The 21,995-nt window shown below is 39.1% G+C and overlaps 1 protein-coding gene and 4 long non-coding RNA genes across 6 annotated transcripts; 3 read left to right on the forward strand and 2 right to left on the reverse strand.

Annotated features, from left to right (window-relative positions):
• The first annotated feature begins 599 nt into the window (after positions 1-599).
• On the forward strand, positions 600-14,988 carry LOC121052990. Its single transcript, XR_005810469.1, has 3 exons — positions 600-1,940; positions 2,090-2,223; positions 14,933-14,988. It is a non-coding gene; the product is annotated as an uncharacterized LOC121052990 (long non-coding RNA).
• LOC112196663 lies at positions 4,953-6,129 on the forward strand. Its single transcript, XR_002935309.2, has 2 exons — positions 4,953-5,012; positions 5,881-6,129. It is a non-coding gene; the product is annotated as an uncharacterized LOC112196663 (long non-coding RNA).
• LOC112196662 lies at positions 11,327-12,503 on the forward strand. Its single transcript, XR_002935308.2, has 2 exons — positions 11,327-11,386; positions 12,255-12,503. It is a non-coding gene; the product is annotated as an uncharacterized LOC112196662 (long non-coding RNA).
• A 492-nt stretch (positions 14,989-15,480) lies between the features above and the next one.
• Positions 15,481-16,750, reverse strand: LOC112196122. Its single transcript, XR_002934993.2, has 2 exons — positions 16,472-16,750; positions 15,481-15,762 (listed from the first exon to the last, which is right to left on the reverse strand). It is a non-coding gene; the product is annotated as an uncharacterized LOC112196122 (long non-coding RNA).
• Positions 16,751-17,277: 527 nt separating this feature from the next.
• LOC112200337 (protein ACCELERATED CELL DEATH 6) lies at positions 17,278-19,996 on the reverse strand. Of its 2 annotated transcripts, none has more exons than XM_024341360.2 (3): positions 19,322-19,996; positions 18,425-18,957; positions 17,278-18,159 (listed from the first exon to the last, which is right to left on the reverse strand). In XM_024341360.2, the coding sequence occupies exons 1-3, from the start codon at positions 19,599-19,601 to the stop codon at positions 17,569-17,571; spliced, it is 1,404 nt and encodes a 467-aa protein (XP_024197128.1). In that variant the 5' UTR covers positions 19,602-19,996; the 3' UTR covers positions 17,278-17,568. The 2 variants fall into 2 exon arrangements, with proteins under 2 accessions (XP_024197128.1, XP_040375015.1); XM_040519081.1 differs by having other exon boundaries at positions 17,279-18,159; positions 19,463-19,995.
• Positions 19,997-21,995: the final 1,999 nt, after the last annotated feature.

Below are 21,995 nucleotides of genomic sequence, written 5' to 3' on the forward strand. Positions count from 1 at the left end.
CGGCTGGTCCAGATTGGGTTGATGCGATTCGTTGTTCACACACACATAATCTCACAACGCTTTGACAACCGAGTCCACTTCACCTTCGTCTTCACCGTGATTTGCCAGTACCTTCACCCGATAAATCTCTCTCTCGTCACTTGAACGTTTGAGTTTACCCAAGAAGTGAACGTGGTAGAAGATCCCGGTTAGGATTAACACTTAACTGAAGTCCTTGCAACAGAGACATTAGAACCTGACGGTTGAGAAGGTTCCTTCCTCGGCCTACAATCACTTGAAAGTAGTCAGATACAAGCGCAAATCAGATCTGAACCTCAGTCGGCCATTCGGCCGTGAGTTGGTACACCCGCGCAATATTTAGAAGGACGATTCAACCACAAGTCCCTCGGCCCTCATTTCGGCTGAGACAATTTTGAGGCAAACAAATTGATAATCATGATCAACTACTTCCCAAACTGGATGGTTCTCATCATGATCGATCATGCAAGGTGGCCACTCTTATCTACGGGTTATATCGTAACTGGTTATCAGGGCTCTCCATGTGCGATCGTTAATACTTGTCGCCCTGGGTATTCTTTTCTCAGAATAATATGCCATGGCTCATGTGATTGCCCGAGTATGAGGTGATGCTGGCCTGTGAATTTTTAATTAAATAGTACATAAACTAAATATAGGAGAGGCTCTAGTGATGACTTTAAAATGAGGACTTAATGAAGACATTCATATCAACGGTTGAAAGAATAGTACTAATTTTAAATTTTAAGTGAAATATTAATTGTACAACACACTTGTCATTCAACCGTTGATTTAAAAGTGCTCATAAAATCCTCATTTTAATGTCCTCATTAGAGCCTCACCCAACTAAATATATGATATAAGAACTGAAATAAAAACGAGCCACATATAGTTCAGTTGGTAAAGGTGTTTCTTAGTTTGTCGTACTGGTCGAGTCCTATTCAGCCCTCTCTTTTTTTCATGATTTTTTTGCAGTTTTTTTTTTTTTTGGAAGTTGAATTATATTCTCTCTTAAATGGTGCAAGAGGGAGTGAGGCATCTCTGAACTGTAACTCCTTACTCCTTTAGTATTCCCATGTAGGGGACGCCATGATTAGTAAGGCCGGCTATTCAACTTTGCATTAGGCGTCCGAAATCCCAAAACCAAACTGTGATTGATTCCTAGTATGTACGCTTCTTAGGGCGAGTTTGGCCCCAAGGTGATTAATTTAAAATCGGCTTTAGCTGTGCTGTGAGAATAATCAGCTGTGAAATTAAGTAGCGGGGTGTTTGGTAAACTGTGCTTTTAAAAGTGCTGTGAGTACAAAAGCAGTGTTGAAGTGTTTGGTAAACTTTAGTGTAAAAGTACTGTGAGTTTAGAAAATGACCAAAAAGGACATGATGTTAAAATGATGTTACTTATATATATTTTTAGAAATAATAACATTTATTATCTTTATAAGTTATACTCTACTCATTCATTTATCGTGACTTTCTGAAGTTCTGGGAAATTTTCAGAGAATTTTTCGGATACTCCGACCATTTATCGTGACTTTCCGATGTTCTAGGGTTTTGAAAATTTATTTAAGGAAATAGAAATCAAGTGGCGCGATCTGAGCCACCAACTTCCTCCACCATCCAATCTGGTCCGTTGATTTGGCTTTAAAAGGAAAGGAAACAGATCAGATTGTCGAGCTAGGTGAAAGGGAGCTTGGAGTTAGAAGGCCACCGACCCGGAAGAGAAGCCTGACCGAAACTTTCACCTCCGACCACCCCACAATGGCGCACGGGCACCATCCTCTTCGTCTCCTCGTACCCGTCACGCTTGTGGCCTTTGATCGTCCATGCACCAGACGACGAAGAAGAATCGACGGTGAGAAGTTCTTATTGCTCCGGCGAGTTTCAGCGAATTCCGGCGACTTCGGCCACCAATTGGCTTGCATGTGGTATGAAATCTCATCTTCTCGTCATGGTCTACATACCTGTGTGATTAGTTTCTGAATTCGATTGGTTCTGATGATTTTCGTTTTTGGGAATTCTCCGCTCCGTCGCGGTTCCTCGACGCCGGCGACTTTTCCGGCTCTTCTCGGCTTAGTCCTGGCTTCGTTGCATCTGTAGAAGAAAGCTGACCACGATTGGAGTTGGAAGTCACGAACTTGCTGGGTTGTAGGTATCGAATCCTCAGTCCATCTTCAGTTCGGAGCTGGAATATAGATGAGGGCAATATAGGTAAATGATCTCAACTTCTAAAATCTGTTAATCTGAAGCATCACTTTTGCAACTTGTGGATTATAACATTGGGAAGTGGGAGATTGAATTATAATCCATAATCTCTTGTTTTACCAAACACCTCTTCCAGCTTAAATTATTGAATAAGCAGCTTAAGCAGCTTAGACCTCAGGGCCAAACTGGGCCTTAATAAGAAACAAATCACACACTTCACCCTTTGTGTTTAGTATATAAATTGGGTTGGGTTCAAAATATGATACAAGTTTTTACACAAAATCCTAGCCATTCAATTTTATGATAGTCAATGATGTAAATTATGGATAACATGACATATTTTTGTAATTATTTATCAGATATTTAATGGTTTTATCCTAGCAAAATTAAAATTACTTTTTTTTTCTTAAAAAAAAATAGAAATAAAAGATTTATTTGATATATCATATATGTCATCATTCATAATCTACACCAACAAGAATAGCTTTTCAATGAGAAACCCTAGCACTCTATTCCCCCTAGTGGCACTCACATTCACGCTCATGCTAGCATTGCCACCGTCCTGCGGTGACAAAAATGGTAGATCTAGCCATCCAAATTTTGAATGACTCCATCTATCACCATCCTGTGATCATCCTAGGCATACATGGTCCCCTGATAGTCGGCATTTGCCATGGCGGCCTCTTGCCCGTCAATGGCCGACGGCCTGCTTGGTTGCGCCATCTACTATAGCCAACGAAGCCAAATCCAAGGGTAATACCGTTCACTCCATCGGAGACTTCGTTGCCGCTAGTACCCTTCTCAAAGAGGCCATCAATCTAGAAGCTACAGCGGCTTGTATGCCTCCTATCGGGTCGGTTCTTTTAGGCGACGGTGTTTTTTTCTGTGACTTCCATGAGCGGCTGCACTCATCACACTACGCTTGCAGGTTGGTCATGGCCAGAGTTGCGAATGCTACTGAAGCTTCAAGTGGAGAGCAGGCGACTTTGGGTGTCTAGATCAACATGGAGGAGCATGTGGTTGAGCTGTCTTTGAGCTCAAATCCCAGCCCTGATCTCGGGGAGGTATGCAAAGGAGGAGGACGTGTGGCTACCTTCGAATTGGTCGATATGGGAGGTTGGCCGGCCGGTGCCATTATTGCTGATGGTGGCAAGATCAATTGGGAGCAGCTAGGTTTTGTTCTTGATGGACTTTGTGGGCTGATGGTTGGGCTTCGCAATTGATCTTGGGCCTGCTTTCTCTTGGGTCCATAATAACTTATGGGTTTTTGTACCCATTATTTAGTTAGTTTCCTCTTTTGAATTTGCTAGCCTATTACTATGCATTAGTACTAGTCCATAGTTTAATAGGCTTTCTTTAATAAGTGAGCATGGGAACCGTCAAATGATTGGACCTAATCTATGTATCGCTGTGGTAATACGACAAACTTTTTATCTACCCATAGATGGTAGAGGGATGTGATGCCCCGGAAATTCGTATTTATTTTCCAAGGATTTTCCGGAATCTAATTTATGGTTATTGGACGGTTTCTTGGCTCGTGGACGGAGCGGATGTAACGTCCCGAACCTAAATCCACGTGTTTACTAGTCATTTGGACGGTAAACGACCTTTACTTTCACTTTTACTTTCGGTTTAGTACTTTTAGTGGCCCTAAAAGTTGACTTTTTATTCGGGTCAAAATTTGAGAAAATGTTCTTCATGAAAGTTGTAGGGGACGTTAAACCGAGCGCGTGCATATGTGGTTCGTAAAAATCGGACTTCGTATGCGAGAGTTATGGCCAAAATTGTAAAGTTACTGTTCATGGTAACTTTTGATAAAAAAGGAAATTTACCCGGGTAGGTTTCCATTTCCGGAAACCACCCCAACTCTTTCTCTCTCCTCTCCCCCGATCTCTCTTCCTCCGGTTCGGCCATTTTTCTTCTTCCATCAAATTCCGGCGATTCCGGCCACCAACCGGCGTGCCACCGGTCACCAGAGGAGCGCCTCCTCCCTCCGAGCACCCCAGCAGCCTTGATTTTCCACGATTTGGCCGGAAAACCACGGATCGAAGCCAAAACCACTCCGGCTGCAGTTTGGGACTTTTGCCGATTCCCGACGATTCCGGCCACCTCCGGCCCCCATTTCTTCGTCGAAGGTTTGGTTTTTACCACTGATTATTTCCCCTATGGTCTTGTAACACGATTTGAAGTGTAGAGGCCGGATCGAATTAGGGTTCTTGAATTTTCTGGGTTTGTGTTCTTGGATCGATTTCGACTGTTTGTAGTTGTTATTTGTAAATGTTGTAGTTATGAAGTGGAATCAGTGTGTTGAGTAGGTGTTGCACCTGAAATTTGGTGACCGGAGGTGGAGGTTGGCACCGGCACGTGAAACCCACGCACCGCCACTGTAGGTGGCGCGTGAGTTGGCGTTTTGGCCGGAAATTTCGACTTGTTGTTACTGTAATTAATCCTTTTTACGTCTAGTTGATTAATCGAAGCTTGGAAATGGATTTGGAGGTGAATTGGATATGAATATTGGTGTTTATTCAAAGAATGGAGAAATTATTAAACGAATTATGAGGAATCCATCCATCGGATTTCCTCGGTTTGGCCTTTGAGCCTATATATTAAGGAGATAATATTATTGAAGAAGATTGGGAGAAATTGGGCAATTAAAGTTGATATTAGGGTTGATTTTAATTAATCCAATTTAGTTTTCCATCCCGAAATTAAAGTTACGAACATTATATTGTACAGGACGTGAGGAGGATTTCCTTGAGGAGGGTTTGGATCGACGGCAAGCTTAGCCGTACTTTGTGAGTGGACGTTTGTTTTAAATAAGTGATGCATGCATTTATTTATTAAAGCCTGTTTTATTTTATTAACGTATTTTTTCCGAGCATATAAAGATAATTATGATTTATCTTATGGAGTTACTTCTAAATATTATTTTCCATGAAGTGATTATGATTTATATCGGTTGAGAATTTGGTTATAAAGTATTTATGCTCGGATTCGAATTTTTATTTGAGACTTTATTTATAAATGGAGTTCGTTTGAAATAAATCTCTATGATTATTTATTGATTACGATTTTGGCATTGGGAATGCCTCGTTGTTGATTTATTTATTTCTTTAGCGTGTGGGACACGCTGTTAATTTATACGGCTTTTTACGAAAATCAGAGTACGGTTGGGAATCGTACCCGTATGTCCTTTATACGTGGGACTTGGGGAAGCTTTAAGGATTTAACGGTTTTTAAACCGCCATACCTAGGGTCGTTATTTATATATTATATTACTGGCTAGCCTATTATTACTCCTCCCTACTTACTATGTGTTCGTAGGTGAGTAGAGGAGAGCATGGGATGCTCAAGAGTGTGGGACACTCCGACCCGAGCCAATAAGGCTCCCTTCTTTCGTATGGTGAAAGTTTTTCCCCATCTTTTATTATGATTTGACTAGCGGGGCTAGTCCGGTTTATTTTATCCAGCGGGGCTGGAATGTTTTGCACGAGTTGTGAACTTAAAGAAATACGTTTTATAAACGTTGCATGCATCGAGACTTTATATTGTAAACTTGTGGGAAAGTATAAATTTATCTTTATTGATACTTATTTATTTTGTCCACTCACTCTAACGTTTTTATGTACTTTCCCCCTGGGCCCTTTGGTTTAAATTGCCCAGATCACAGTACTGTGGACCGGCATAGGAGCGGAGGCTAGTACCACCTTTGTCATCCATTCTCAGTAGGTTATTGATTAACCTACTTATTGTATTATATTCCGAGTCTGTTCCTTAGATTGCTCTGAATACTTGTTGAGAGTGGATTTATACATTTGTATAATTATGTGTGTAAGAGAGTGGTTTATTTTGGGAGATTGTTGAACGATTGAGTTACGGGGTTGTATTTGTTTAAGATGTTTTGGTTGTGAAGTTCGATGTTTTTTATTTGGAGAATTTTTGGATTGTTGCTAGGAAGCAGGGCGGCTTCAAGCGTAGAACTTAAATTATTTTGAGGAGTGTTTTCAGCAGGTTTAGGGTTGCCCATTTTTAGGGGAGATTCTGTCGAATTTTCTCGAAAAGTGGGTCCCGCAGGTCCACCTGGGAGTTAGGAGGGTAATTCCGGGGTGGGTCCTGACAGTTGGTATCAGAGCATTAGGTTATTAGGTTCTGTAGACTCGTTTCTATTCTGTTACCTTATATACTTGGTGTTGCCCAGTACCTCTCGAGTGATGGCCCGACTGCAGCGGTTCCCCATCGTGTGCTCTTCGGTGCTGTGGTATTCATCAAGTGTGTAAGGTACAAAGTTAGTTGGTTTTCTTCTGGTACTATGCCTCTTGTACGCCGACCTCCTAGGGTTTTCTTTCCGTATTCGATTGGTTAACTATCATGCGCCTATCCCTGGTGATGGTAGAGTAAAACTACTCTACATTTTCGAGTTGTGCTACGAAATGTGATTCGAGGAAAATGTTGTGGTTGTCTTTTCCTTGATGCCAACAAGTTTGTTGGGGCAGGGATTAAGGTGCGGAAACCAGAGTTCGAGTTGTGTTTGAGTGTCTGAGACGAGCGACAATAGCTTTGGGCTGTCTCTAGATGATATGATTGCTTCGGGAATCAGGATTGTGGGTAGAAATGGACTTGGTAATAATGGTGGTTTTGACTTTGAACCAAGTTTCGGGAAAGATGTTGTGTGATGTGATTGGTTGTTAAGTAGCATTTGAAATATTATTGGAAGTTTTTGGTGGTTCTTTGGGAACCTCAGTGTTGGAAACCATTTACAGAGAAAAATTGAATAATTATTCTGGGTTGTTATGGCTAGAGTCTTTGTTTTCGAGTGACTTTGGTCACTGATGATGGCAAGTGAGAGGTAACGACAGTAATTGAGAGATATAAGTAGGACGGGATTTTTAGAAATTGTCATTTTGGGTCGTTGACCTAACCAAGGTGTATGAGCATAGTTTTGCTCGAAATAAAAGAGATTGATTTTTGATACCATGACTTATAGTTTTGTCTATCTGAGTCTTGTATGGTAGCGAGTAGGGAGATTAACAAGAATGGGCTTTTACAGTTGATATGTGCTTGAAGTGCAAGAATTGGAAGAATGCTTAAGGTTCTATAATAGAGTTACGACTTTGGTCGGTAAATAATTGGGAGAGTTGGAATCAACTCTTCGTATGTGGTATTATGCAAATGGATTCCTTTGTTTATCCATTTTTGAATGAAACGGTTGTGGGGAATAGTGATAGTGACATAGTTCGGTGTTCTTAGAAGTTCAAACGGAATTACTTTGTGATACGGAATCTGATTTGAGTTTTGAATCACGGAGCCTTGAAGGTTGAATTGTGATAGACTCTTAGTGGAAGTTTGCCGGACGAATGGGTTGTGATATTATATTAGTGGATGGTGGAAGGAATAACTTTATGGAAATAAGTTTTCTGTTGGCTCTGGAAATATTTTAAGTTAAGGCTTGACCAAGACTCTTGTTATCTTGGGTGGAAGGTATTGTAGTCTGTTTTAAGTGACGTACTTCAGTGATGATTATTTGAGCAAATTGGATCATTATTGTGGTGGGACCACGTTCGGATCCGAATATCGATTGGTGTGACACAAGCTGTTGGACGGGTGTCCTTTGTCTTATATTAAGGATTGTTTGGGAAAGAGCTTGTGAATTGTGTTAGCTACCTTGAGGAATTAGTTATTACTTGAATCGGTTATGTGTAATGGATTTCTTTGGAGGAAATGAGCGAACTTTGCCACCCTGGTGACCTTTAATTGGAAATGTATAGGAAGTTGTTGGTATGAGTGAAATCCGGTCACCACTTATCTAAAATTAAGACGACTTGAACAGGAAGTAGGAGTTGAATTGAAATAAATTGATTGGGCTTATGCTCTATCATGGGTTCAATATATATTTAAGTACTACTTGTTGAGCTACTATGATTGAGTTATGTTATTGGAATAATTCTTAGTGAGAAGATTTGGAAAGTTTTTGGTGCAATTTTGGTTAGCACAAGGAAGTCATAGGAATTCTTGTTGTAGCTGAAATTTTATAAGTTAAGCGTCGATTGAGGAGTGGATTCGTGGTTATCTTATCCTCTTTTTGGTAAGGGCAATTGTTGTTTATCGGTTTTGGCCTTAAGTTAAATAAAAGGAGTTGGCTATATTCTAGCACTTGCAAGTTCAACGCGGTTTGACATAACTGATTTCCATTGATTCTTGTAACATCAGACAATGAACCTCTTCGATATCATATTTTCCTATCTTGGGAAGTAGACTCCGTTTCTGTGGTACACAAGTGCTATTTGTTTAATTAAGTGACTTTGTGAGTTTTTCTATTTGGGCACTTATTCGACTTTCTCTCCAGGTTGTTTTGAGCAAAAGAGTTTTTACGAATTTTTGCTTAGCAGTGGCTAAGAGTTATTGGTAATGCTTGAGGGCATATCTATACTTTAAAACTGTTGAGTCAACAAGGGATGCTATTTTATTTGAGTGTGATCGGAATTCCAATCAAGTATTGTTTTCGGTGGTGAGAATTATATTGGCATACGAAGTAGAATTATCATTTGTGGCGTAGAGACCAGCGAGATTGACATGGATTCAACTAAATTTTTGACCTATGACTAAGAAGTGTAGCCTCAGCTAAGAACAACTTTGGTGTGATGTATCTCCTCTTAGATTTGAATATTTGGGCTGGAATTGAGCGAATATTTATGGATTTTGCTTTGCATCAGGTTTCGGAAGATGTAGTACATAATGTGAGCAGTTTCGATTTTAGACATTGGTAATTGGTAGACTCCTTGGAATGCATGTGATTTAGAAGAATTTTATCCCCACATTATAGTTATAAGAAGTTTTCGAGGGACAATCTTAATTTGCCCGTTTGAGAACTATAAGTGTGGCCAGCGGGATAACTATTAAATGAGTTTTCTTGTTACTGGGAATGTCATTTCAAGGCGTGATCAATGTTCCAGTCAGTTGTCTGAGTAGCAAAGAGGAAGTGTAGTGGTTCCATAACCTACCTGCTTAAGAACTTATGGGTTTGTCGGAGGCTACCCTTTGTTATGCTTGACAATTGTGGGACCTTTACGTGAACGACATTCGATCAAAAATTTTTATATAAATAAATGGAATGAAGTGTTGTTGTGTGTGGTAGTTAATAAATTACTTGTTTTGGACTTTTTGGGTTTCTGTAACCATGTTGTGATGTCTTAATCGTGTTGGCTTCCCATTAACACCGGTGTAATTTGGAAAAGGTATTGTGTGTGGGGTCAATGACTTATAACAATGTTGTTGGTGAACGGTTTGGTTCTTCACCGTATGAGTTATATGCAAGATTATGAATACGTCTATTCCAGTCAAATGGCTTGTGACGTCAATACCTCGTGCTATCTGAACTATAAGCATGTTTTGATTTGCTTGAGTAGTTGGAATTATAGGAAAATCTTTGGGGTTGTCAAAGTAGTTGACTTGTGATTGTAAGAGAAAAATTTGACCAAGGATAAGTCGACAAGCTTCAAGGTTTTGGAAACATTGGATGAGATATTGTTTTGATTAGTCTTTTAGGAGACTATGAAAAGAAGTTCATTCTGGTTGTGGGTTATATCTTTATTTCCACATCTTGGTTTTCTTGACGGGCGAGACGATTATTCCTTATGCAGTATTCAAGATTACAGTGACTGGTCATATTTCTGCTTGAGGACTGTTCCTTTTTATATGTTGATTCCCTTATTTTATTTGGCCACCTCTTGGACTAGATCTAAAGTTAGTTTCTGCATGAGTTGAGCAGACTTGCATATCGATCGTGTGATATCATCCCCACGTTGTTATGATCTGAGTACTAGTACTACCTTCGTTGAGGATGTTGCATTGCAGATTAGTACATGTGTGCTACCTCTACTTTAACAGTATGAAATTTCGAGGACGAAATTGTTATAAGGAGGGGAGATTGTAACGTCCCGAACCTAAATCCACGTGTTTACTAGTCATTTGGACGGTAAACGACCTTTACTTTCACTTTTACTTTCGGTTTAGTACTTTTAGTGGCCCTAAAAGTTGACTTTTTATTCGGGTCAAAATTTGAGAAAATGTTCTTCATGAAAGTTGTAGGGGACGTTAAACCGAGCGCGTGCATATGTGGTTCGTAAAAATCGGACTTCGTATGCGAGAGTTATGGCCAAAATTGTAAAGTTACTGTTCATGGTAACTTTTGATAAAAAAGGAAATTTACCCGGGTAGGTTTCCATTTCCGGAAACCACCCCAACTCTTTCTCTCTCCTCTCCCCCGATCTCTCTTCCTCCGGTTCGGCCATTTTTCTTCTTCCATCAAATTTCGGCGATTCCGGCCACCAACCGGCGTGCCACCGGTCACCAGAGGAGCGCCTCCTCCCTCCGAGCACCCCAGCAGCCTTGATTTTCCACGATTTGGCCGGAAAACCACGGATCGAAGCCAAAACCACTCCGGCTGCAGTTTGGGACTTTTGCCGATTCCCGACGATTCCGGCCACCTCCGGCCCCCATTTCTTCGTCGAAGGTTTGGTTTTTACCACTGATTATTTCCCCTATGGTCTTGTAACACGATTTGAAGTGTAGAGGCCGGATCGAATTAGGGTTCTTGAATTTTCTGGGTTTGTGTTCTTGGATCGATTTCGACTGTTTGTAGTTGTTATTTGTAAATGTTGTAGTTATGAAGTGGAATCAGTGTGTTGAGTAGGTGTTGCACCTGAAATTTGGTGACCGGAGGTGGAGGTTGGCACCGGCACGTGAAACCCACGCACCGCCACTGTAGGTGGCGCGTGAGTTGGCGTTTTGGCCGGAAATTTCGACTTGTTGTTACTGTAATTAATCCTTTTTACGTCTAGTTGATTAATCGAAGCTTGGAAATGGATTTGGAGGTGAATTGGATATGAATATTGGTGTTTATTCAAAGAATGGAGAAATTATTAAACGAATTATGAGGAATCCATCCATCGGATTTCCTCGGTTTGGCCTTTGAGCCTATATATTAAGGAGATAATATTATTGAAGAAGATTGGGAGAAATTGGGCAATTAAAGTTGATATTAGGGTTGATTTTAATTAATCCAATTTAGTTTTCCATCCCGAAATTAAAGTTACGAACATTATATTGTACAGGACGTGAGGAGGATTTCCTTGAGGAGGGTTTGGATCGACGGCAAGCTTAGCCGTACTTTGTGAGTGGACGTTTGTTTTAAATAAGTGATGCATGCATTTATTTATTAAAGCCTGTTTTATTTTATTAACGTATTTTTTCCGAGCATATAAAGATAATTATGATTTATCTTATGGAGTTACTTCTAAATATTATTTTCCATGAAGTGATTATGATTTATATCGGTTGAGAATTTGGTTATAAAGTATTTATGCTCGGATTCGAATTTTTATTTGAGACTTTATTTATAAATGGAGTTCGTTTGAAATAAATCTCTATGATTATTTATTGATTACGATTTTGGCATTGGGAATGCCTCGTTGTTGATTTATTTATTTCTTTAGCGTGTGGGACACGCTGTTAATTTATACGGCTTTTTACGAAAATCAGAGTACGGTTGGGAATCGTACCCGTATGTCCTTTATACGTGGGACTTGGGGAAGCTTTAAGGATTTAACGGTTTTTAAACCGCCATACCTAGGGTCGTTATTTATATATTATATTACTGGCTAGCCTATTATTACTCCTCCCTACTTACTATGTGTTCGTAGGTGAGTAGAGGAGAGCATGGGATGCTCAAGAGTGTGGGACACTCCGACCCGAGCCAATAAGGCTCCCTTCTTTCGTATGGTGAAAGTTTTTCCCCATCTTTTATTATGATTTGACTAGCGGGGCTAGTCCGGTTTATTTTATCCAGCGGGGCTGGAATGTTTTGCACGAGTTGTGAACTTAAAGAAATACGTTTTATAAACGTTGCATGCATCGAGACTTTATATTGTAAACTTGTGGGAAAGTATAAATTTATCTTTATTGATACTTATTTATTTTGTCCACTCACTCTAACGTTTTTATGTACTTTCCCCCTGGGCCCTTTGGTTTAAATTGCCCAGATCACAGTACTGTGGACCGGCATAGGAGCGGAGGCTAGTACCACCTTTGTCATCCATTCTCAGTAGGTTATTGATTAACCTACTTATTGTATTATATTCCGAGTCTGTTCCTTAGATTGCTCTGAATACTTGTTGAGAGTGGATTTATACATTTGTATAATTATGTGTGTAAGAGAGTGGTTTATTTTGGGAGATTGTTGAACGATTGAGTTACGGGGTTGTATTTGTTTAAGATGTTTTGGTTGTGAAGTTCGATGTTTTTTATTTGGAGAATTTTTGGATTGTTGCTAGGAAGCAGGGCGGCTTCAAGCGTAGAACTTAAATTATTTTGAGGAGTGTTTTCAGCAGGTTTAGGGTTGCCCATTTTTAGGGGAGATTCTGTCGAATTTTCTCGAAAAGTGGGTCCCGCAGGTCCACCTGGGAGTTAGGAGGGTAATTCCGGGGTGGGTCCTGACAGCGGAAGTGTTTCGGACGAATTTTTATTCGAAAAGTGTGGATTTAGGGGGGGGGGGGGTTCAAGGTTGACTTTTGATACGTTGAGATTCTCCAAAAAACTTCCTTCACGAAAATTGTAGAGCGCGTCGATACGAGCTCAAGGACGTGTGGAACGTGAAAATCGGAGTTTGTATGAGGAAGTTATGGCTTTTGGAAAAAGTTTCCATTGTAGTATAAATAGAGGACTTCTGGAAATTATTTCATAATTTCAATTTCCATTTCCGGAAATTTCCTTCTCTCTCTCTTCTCTCTCAACTGCACCTTCATAATCAAAGAAACCCGACTGACCCGACCCAGACCCGGCCGATCCAACCCGGCTTTTCCTGCGAGCTCCGGTAGTCTCCGGCGGTGAAATCTTCTAGATCAGCTCGCCTCCTTGATCTGGTCGTCCCTCTGGCATCCTCTAGCGGTGATTCTCCTTGGTGGCGGGGCTAGAAGGCGGCGAAGTTTGAGGAAATCGGACCCGATCGGTTCTCCCATCTCCTACGTCAGCAAAGCTTCAAACTAGGCTTGGGGAGCTTGCAGCAGCCTCCTGGATCGATATGGTCGTTTTTTGGATCGATTCACGTGGAACTTAGTTCAATTCGGATTAAACAGTAATCCACGGCTTGCGAGGTAGTTTTCGACCCTTTACGCTTTGATTTTGATTTTGTACTAGTTATGAAAATGGATAAGCATGCTGAGATGAACAACTTTGATGTTGGGAGTTTTAAGAAATTTTGAGTTTTGGCCGGTGGCAGTGCTCCACCGCCTGTGGCGGCGTTCCAGCCATATGAGGAACTGTTTCTGGTATTATATATCTTCTACTCGTTGATACGAGCGTTTCGGTATATAATATGCAATTTTTGGAGTTCGTACAAATTTATTATGATTTTTACGGTTTCGTACATGTTAATTTATTCGATTCGTGAGGGTCTGAGCGTCTGATCGACTTGTGATTTGGACATATCGATCGTGGAAGTATTCCAGAGACTTTGGGAGGTCTCGGATGTGGTAACCGTATGTGGTTAGGTACTTGACAAAGTATTTTGGACGATTATTTTGTGGATTGGCTGCTTTGTTCTATATTGAAGACGCAATGGGGGTTTCGAGGTGAATAATCTCACAAGGTTCATTCATGAACGGAATACCCTTATTGTTTTGAGAGTTATTTATTAACTGCAAACTATAGTTGGTATTAGTAGGCATTCCTGAGCGGATGACTATGTATATATATATTTACGTGAAATATATATGTTTTGGTGGGTTTGTGGATTGACAATCGAAAACAATATGCATGAATTGATGCTTTTTATTGTTTTGTGTTATGGCTTTTCGGAAAACAAATTATTATGGAAATGTTGATTTCGATTTGTTTTGAAAAGCATTGAGATTTGTGTATGAAAACAATATGCATGATTATGCTCATTTATTGTTTTGGGTTATGGCTTTTTGGAAAACAATGATTGTGGAAATGTTGATTTCGATTGTTTTGAAAAGCGTTGAGATTAGTGTAACATTTTGGGTCCAGTGCGACTCCTTTAATGTTTTATTCCAAGGGACTGAAAAGTTCGAGGAATGAAGGTCTATGACCTTGGGCAGAATATCAAGTAATCACGTCTTTGGTCGGACGAGTGGTTACGAATTCAGTTAGAGCTCTAGTCTGTCTGCCACAATTGTGATTCATGGGGTAACGAGAATTGGTTATATCTAACTCATGAGATTACGTGTTTTTAGGGAACAAGGTGTGAGCTGCTTCCTTATTAACGAATTTTAAGGTAACAAGGTACAAGTTGTTTTCCTTATTAACGATTTGATAGAAATCAAGGTGTGAGCTGCTTTTTATGGTACGATTGATAGAAATCAAGGTGTGAGGTACGACTGATAGAAATCAAGGTGTGAGTTACTTTCTATGGTACGATTGATAGGATTCAAGATGTGAGTTGTTTTCTATGTTATATTTGATAGAAACCAAGGAGTGTGTTACTTTCTATGTTTTGTTTTAAAAGAAACCAAGGTGTAAGTTGCTTTCTTTTATTTCCATTTTAAAGGAAATTAAGGGTGGGTTATTCTCCCTTATTTTGTGTTTTAAGGGATCAAAGCGTGAGTTGTTTTCCTTATTTCTGGTGTAAGTTGTGTTGACTATTTTGAGTTACTCATACAGGCTTGCAAAAGCTTACCGGGTTTGTTGTGTGGCAACCCAGTGCACCATTCAAACGGTGTAGGGGTTAATCCTGCAGGTCAGGATAATCGATTCGTGGCTGAAGCTGAGGTAGCGCCTTTGCAGTTTTACGGTAGGAAGCCATTTTTGTGACTTTACCGTTGATAAAGATTTCCCGTGTGTAGTAAACTCTGAGGAGCATTTAAGTTTTATTTTGTTGTTGACCATTTAATTCGTAAGCTTGTGTGATATATAACTCTTTGGAGCGAGTGTATATTAACTTTGAGGGTTCAGGGCATCAGTATGTACTTGGTTTAAAGGGAAAAAGTTTTCAGGTATTTTGTATTGATGGCTGAACGATCACGCATGTATAATTATGAAATTATATATCAATTTTTATTTGTGTTAAAAATCAGGGGCGTGACAAGGGAGGATATGTAATGGCCCTTTCGGCTTGAGTTAATGATATCAATGTTTTAAAAGGCTGAGGCGTAGCCGAGGCGTAGCCGGGAGAGCCTCAGCAAGGCGTAAGCCTTACGTATAAATTAGCTGTATTTATGTATAGAACTAGTCTTATATATAGAACATGTATTGTAACAAAAAAAACATTATAAATTGTCATCCATTCATAATAAGCAAGTACTAAAACCATATGATTCAACAAAATCACCAAACATAAAATAAATCCAAAGATTTAAAGTTGAATGGCCAAAGAACATGAACAATTATTGAAATCAACTTCATCCATCGAAATCATCATCCTCATCAATTAGAAGATCACCATCCAAACTATCTTCACCCAAACTATCACCTCCATCGCCAAGCATGATCTATCTTTGTTGTCCCACTAGTACTAGAACTCATTGTGCCTAGCTACATTACAACAATTTCAAAACGTATATCAATTTAAAGTGGGAGCAGGACAACTAAATACACAATGCCAATCATAAACAGAACCATGTTTTCATTGTTCTTAAAATTGTTAGTTTTTCACTAAATTCATGGATGTGATAAGGGTTAGGTAGATTTAACAACAGATATAGTCCAGGGTCACCAACCACTAAGTACAAGTCTTGATCAATAGAAGTGCTCCAAACAGAGTTCTTTTCAATAGATAATTTGGAGTCAAGCCAGTAACAACACTTCTGTGTAATATTTTAGTTGCAGATTAGGTGTCTTTTAATCAAATATCAAGTTTAAACAAGAGGATGCAATGCAGTGAGTAGATATATATTCCCTGCAAACTTTGTTAAAGCAGAAAATACACAGACGCCAAAAGAAACGCACATAGATGCATGAAAAATTCAAATGCTAATGAGTATGGCCCATTAATGATTCTCATAACAAGAACAAGTATCCTCATGCATTCAAATCATACCAACTTTAATTGCAAGAAACTTGTTATTACCATAAACTTCGGCCATAATGAAACACCATTACCGAATTTGCATATCATAAAATGCTGTGGTAGCAGACTAGCAACTGATCCAAATTCCAATATTTCCAATTGCACAAAACAAAGAAACACGAAACCATCCACAGAAAACAAGGAAAGTTGATCGAAGCATGATCATATTCATACCTTAAATTCCTTTTCTTCAAATCGAACTACAACTCTCCAACTCTCTTCAAATCGAATTTATTTCTTCCTCCAATTCTGCAAATAGCCTCCTTTAGAACCAAATTCTTGAGAAAACTTATGGGTTCTTCATGATTTTATCAAATTTTCGAGTAAGTATTGGGATTGGCTGCTTTGAGAGTGTATATGTCGGGGAGGAGGCAGCTTGGACTGATTTGGGGCTTGGCTCGACTTCAGAACTCAACCTAAATGAATTTGTCCCCCAAAACACCAAAACGACGTCGTTTTGGTGTTTAAAAAAAAAAAAAATACCCAGGCGTGCGCTCAAGACGCCTTAAGGCGAGCTTTGGACGCCTTTCGCGCCTTCAGCAGCGCCTTCAACGCCTCTACGCCTCAGCTGCAAAACAGAGGCTTTCTCTTGTGAGCCTCACGCTTTATGAGCCTTAAGGCGCGCCCGTGGCGCGCTTTTTAATACCTTGAATGATATATCGACATGATATTTTAAAAAATAATAATAATAATAATCTACACCATCAAATGGCATAAAATCTAATGATCAGGAATTTGTGTAAAAATTTGTGTCATATTTTGTAGCCATTAAACCTAACCCAAATCTTGCTTATAAAGCTAAACTAAGATGCCTAGTACCATTTGGTCTAACGGCATAGTCTCTCATTCGTAAGTGGGAGGTTGTGAGTAGGTTGTGAATTTGATTTACGAAAGACTAGTTGTAGTATTTAAGTTGCTTATCAATAAAAACAAAAAACAAAAACAAAAACACATGAAACATAGTCAAGTCATGTCATATCCCAACCAAGTACAATGAAGTTTTTGTGACTTCCATAATTGGGTTTTACGAGCTATTCTCTCCTCAATGAATTGTGTGAACTGTAATCCTCTTTGTTGAATAATATTCTGTAATAGTTGGACACAAGGAATGTTCGGTTGAACTGTAAATTTGTTTGATCAGTTGCAAGAAAAAAGAAATGTTGATAGAGATTACAATAATTTCTTCTAATCACGCTCAAATACGCCCAAACCATCTAACTTTATCTGTAAATTGTGACCATCACCCACATCTCCAAGCAAAGTGCTTTCCTTCATGAGGCCAAGCACAACTTCAAACATGTATTTCTCCAGTTTTCTCTCTTAGCCCTTTTGGACTTGATACGGAGATGAGAAAACAAGAGTCTACAGGCTTCAGGGATGGAAAACGTTTTAACCAATTGAGAAAGAAACAAGAAGGTACTGATGTGAAAAGCAACCTCCACTCCCAGTCCCATGGTATGCACGAATTGCTGATGGGGCAGCACATCTCTAATTCCTGTTGTGAATGCTATTGCAGTCGATTGTAGAGCAATATATGTAAGAGCAGCGGCACTTGTGAAATAGTAAAGATAGCACTCCTTGCTGTTAACAGCTCCCCAAAATAGGAGGCAAGCTGCACTAATTGAGCAAGTCATAGCAACAGTGTCTGAGACAATGAAACTTTTTAGATTTTCGCTCGACTGCAGAAGAGCCAGCCCTCGGTCTGATGAGCCTGCATCATTGTTGTATCCTCCAGGCATTGTGAATACTGCTGTAAATGTTACAGTTGTAATGAGTGTTGCAACCATTAAAAGGGTCTGACCCGTTTTCTTGTAAGTTTGCATTGCTGAAATTGCTTCTTCGTGGTCCGCTCTTGCTGAAATCTGCGAGTAAAACGATTAAACCAAATTAACAAGCTAGCTGTCAATAATTTATTTATAGTTACTTAATTAGAATGATGTCCATGCAAGGAAGTGATTTAGAATGAAACCCATTTTTGTCCTGCATCTTAAAATTTTTTAAGCTTTTTGGAACAGTAGAAAACCAAGAGCTCTATCTGTAGATTGGGAGATGATGAACAGCTCTACCTTGTTGCACATAAAACTGAGAAATATTCTACACTAGGGAGGTTATGTAATAAGTACTCACCATGGAAGATGTAATACTAGATTCTTTAATTGATCTATCACTGTCAAATGCTGTTTGGCCATATTTGTTCTTGGATCTTTGATTTACTCTTCCATCCCACATCAAGTACCAAAGAATCCAAGTTTTTCTCGCAATCGCCGCTAGATGCAAAGGGGTGTTTCCATCAATATCAGACTGATTTATCAACCCTTCTAGTTCTGGTGTTTCTAATATATATGTGACAACATTAGCTTGTCCACTGGAAATAGCAATATGAAGAGCATTCTGTCCATAAGGGTCAATAAGTTCTCCCGAATCTGGGCAATGTTGGATAATCTCTCTAATCACACCGGTATGACCATTCCTAGCTGCAACATGAATTGGTGAACGACCACCTTTATCCAAAACATATGCAGTAGAAGTATCAAGTTCTAGTAATCGCTTAACTGTTCTGTGGTCACCTAGGGATGCTGCATAGTAGAGAGGAGTCCGGCCTTGTCGATCAGCTTCTTTGGCAAGTTCTTGTTTGAATGCTACCAGAGCTTCCATGACACCTTACAGAAATAGAGTTAGACACGACAACTTGAGTATAGGGAGACTAAATTTATGTATATATATTACAATACATATGGGACCAGAATCTTATTCTGTGAACATGTGCCTAAGTCTTCAAGACCAAAATAAAAGCGGAGCCAAACCGAACTATCTAAGTAATAGGAGCATAGCTAAGTGAATGTAACTAATGTTTTATTAAAACTCAATACCACAGGCGTCTATATACAGAAAAAATGTATATAAAATCTCAAAGAAAATGATATAATAGTTGTTGTAGAATATCAGCATAACTAATAGCTAAACCATGTAATACTTATATAACTGAAAGAGATCATAACAGCTGAAGGATCGATCATGATATACCAACATGCCTTTCAACCACAGCAGCATGCAAAGCTGTTTGGCCAAATGAACCACCATGAGCTGATGACGGATTTGTCCTTATAATTTGATTCACAATCTCTAACATTCCGCCTCTTGCGGCCAGATACAATGGAGACTCACCCTCATCATTTTCAACAGAAGCCAAGTTGGGATCAACTTTGATTAAGAACTCGACCACTTTATAGTGACCATTCCTTGAAGCTTCGTGTAATACTGTGCTGTTCCCCCTATTTCTAATTCTCAGGGTCTCAAGCCCCATGTCTACCTCTGACACTGATGAAATTATATCTCTAACCAGATAGTTGACAATAGAGAAGTGACCAAACCTTGCAGCCACATGTAGAGGTGTATCTCCATCTAAGTTTTGCTGTTTGAGAAGTGACCTGGATCTGCTATAAATCTCAGCCGCGACATTTTCGTGTCCGAATTGCACAGCTATATGGAGGGTTGTGTTTTCTGGAGGTGTAAGTTATATAGAAGGCTAGGATTATCACTAAGAAGTTTTCTGAGGAAGCAAACATCCCCTGATTTTGCAGATTTGTAGAGCCTTGGATCCATGGTATTTTTGTTCTAGGCACCTACAGTAGTACATAATAATGTCGGTGCTCTATATAATTGTGGGAAGAAGACTTGAAAGACTAGCTTGTCAAGCATTTCAAGTTTTGCGCGCTGACAATTCAATATTATGATAAATCGACCTCTAAATTCTCACGTTGTTTATAAACAATGATGCAGATCTTCTGGACAATTGGAAGAATCCAAGTCTGCAAAATGTTCAAAGTCTAACGTTTTTTTGGTCAAATTCAACGTCTAACAGTCTAACTTGATACCCTATTTCTAATTCAGTCTTGTGGACAGGGGCGGATCGACATTGCAGTCTACTTGGGTCGTAACATAATCTAAAATTCTCATGTTTCATATAGTCTAAGTTACAGGTCTAGAAAATTCACAGAGATCATCAAAAAAAGCAGTAGATTTTCTTCTCCCTTTGTTCTTTGCTCACAATACTTTGTTCTCTTGTTTTTTTTTTCTTTGCTCTTTCCCCTATTTTTTTCTCCATGTTGGAAAATTTGGTCGATGGATGCTACTTCTATCACCGGATTTCACCTCCTACAAAATCTCAAAAATACAATATATTAATAACAAATAATAATCAAAATATTATTGTCATAATCATGGTTTTAAATATCTGCGATATTTCCGATATCTCCTTTTTTTTTACGGACCGATATATTTAGGGGGTAAATATCTGATCTTTTACCGTTTCTGCGAAATTTCTCCGACATCGTCAAATATTCCCGATATATTAAATATTTGTGATATATCTCCGATAAAGTGAAGAAATATCTCTAAAATTTGAGGTAAAAATTAAAAAAAAAAAACTCAGTAATTCTCTAAATGAAAATCTGTGTGAAGAGAGATCTCCTAAAGGCAAATCTGAGTGAGGAGAAATCCCTTCAAGCTGAATCTAGGTGAGTAGAAAATCCCCTCAAGGCGAATCTAGGTGAGGAGAAATACCCTCAAGGCGATTTTGGGTGAGAAGTAATTCTCTAAAAGTCTAAATGCAAATCTGTGTGAGGAGAGATTTGGTAATGTGTAGTCTGTGACTATGTTTGTAACTCTGTATGTAGTTTATAACTCTGTAGTTGAATAATAGAAAGAAGATAAAGCCATAAAGGTACCTGATATGGGAGGGGGACTAGAGGTGCAACTGATGATCAAAGTACCTCATCTGATGTTTCTTCAATTGCCTAAGTTTTGAGTACTCTATCAGTTTAGGCACAGAGCGGAGTGGGATCTCAAATGAATCTTATGAAGGCAACAATCAATTTGGTTATGATGCTTATGGATATAATCAATATAGAGAAGTATATGATCAGTCATCCAGTTGGGTTCATCCTTATTATCCCCTTATAGGGGAAACAGTCGGCAGCTCTAAAGAGATCTATAACTATCATGTTCATCACTACAATTCGTACTATATGGATCATATGTCTTGGTCTGATTATTGCATTTTCGTAGACCAGCGAGCGGCTTTTCAACCGCCTAGAGTCTCTTTTTGGATGTAGATGAAGTTGACATTCATATGTAGTTCTAAATTTCTAATAAATTGACTTTTTTCAAAAACGACATTTTGTTACCCTGTATCCCTGATATTTTCGATATCTCACTTTTTCAAAGTACCGATACATATGAAGATACTGATATTTAAAACCTTGGTCATAATAGATTAAAATAATAAGAATTATAGGACTTATCTCTTGCATTTGTAGACTTCCAAAGGACACATCATTCGAAAAGAGTTTAAGGTTGAGGCGTGTAAACACTGTCCTTAAGTGTAGATTTCGCCCTTTGGAGACAGTTTCTCGGTGTAGCAGGTTAGTGGTGCCCTACACTCTAGGATACAACAACCGTTAATCCTTGTAAGCGTACACTCGCAAACTTGGATCCTAGAAATGCTTGATTTTTTTCTTTGGCATAGGAAAGAAGGAATATTGAGGGCATAAAATTGACAAGAATATGAGAAAAGAACTCTTGAGGAGAATGTATGATGATCATACACATGCATCCATAATAGGAAGGAAACGAGGGTATATATATGACTCAGCAAAGAAGACTAGTAATTAAAGTATGATAATGATCATCAATATTC

This window comes from Rosa chinensis, chromosome 4 (assembly GCF_002994745.2).
Source record: "Rosa chinensis cultivar Old Blush chromosome 4, RchiOBHm-V2, whole genome shotgun sequence".
NCBI classification, from domain to species: Eukaryota; Viridiplantae; Streptophyta; class Magnoliopsida; order Rosales; family Rosaceae; genus Rosa; species Rosa chinensis.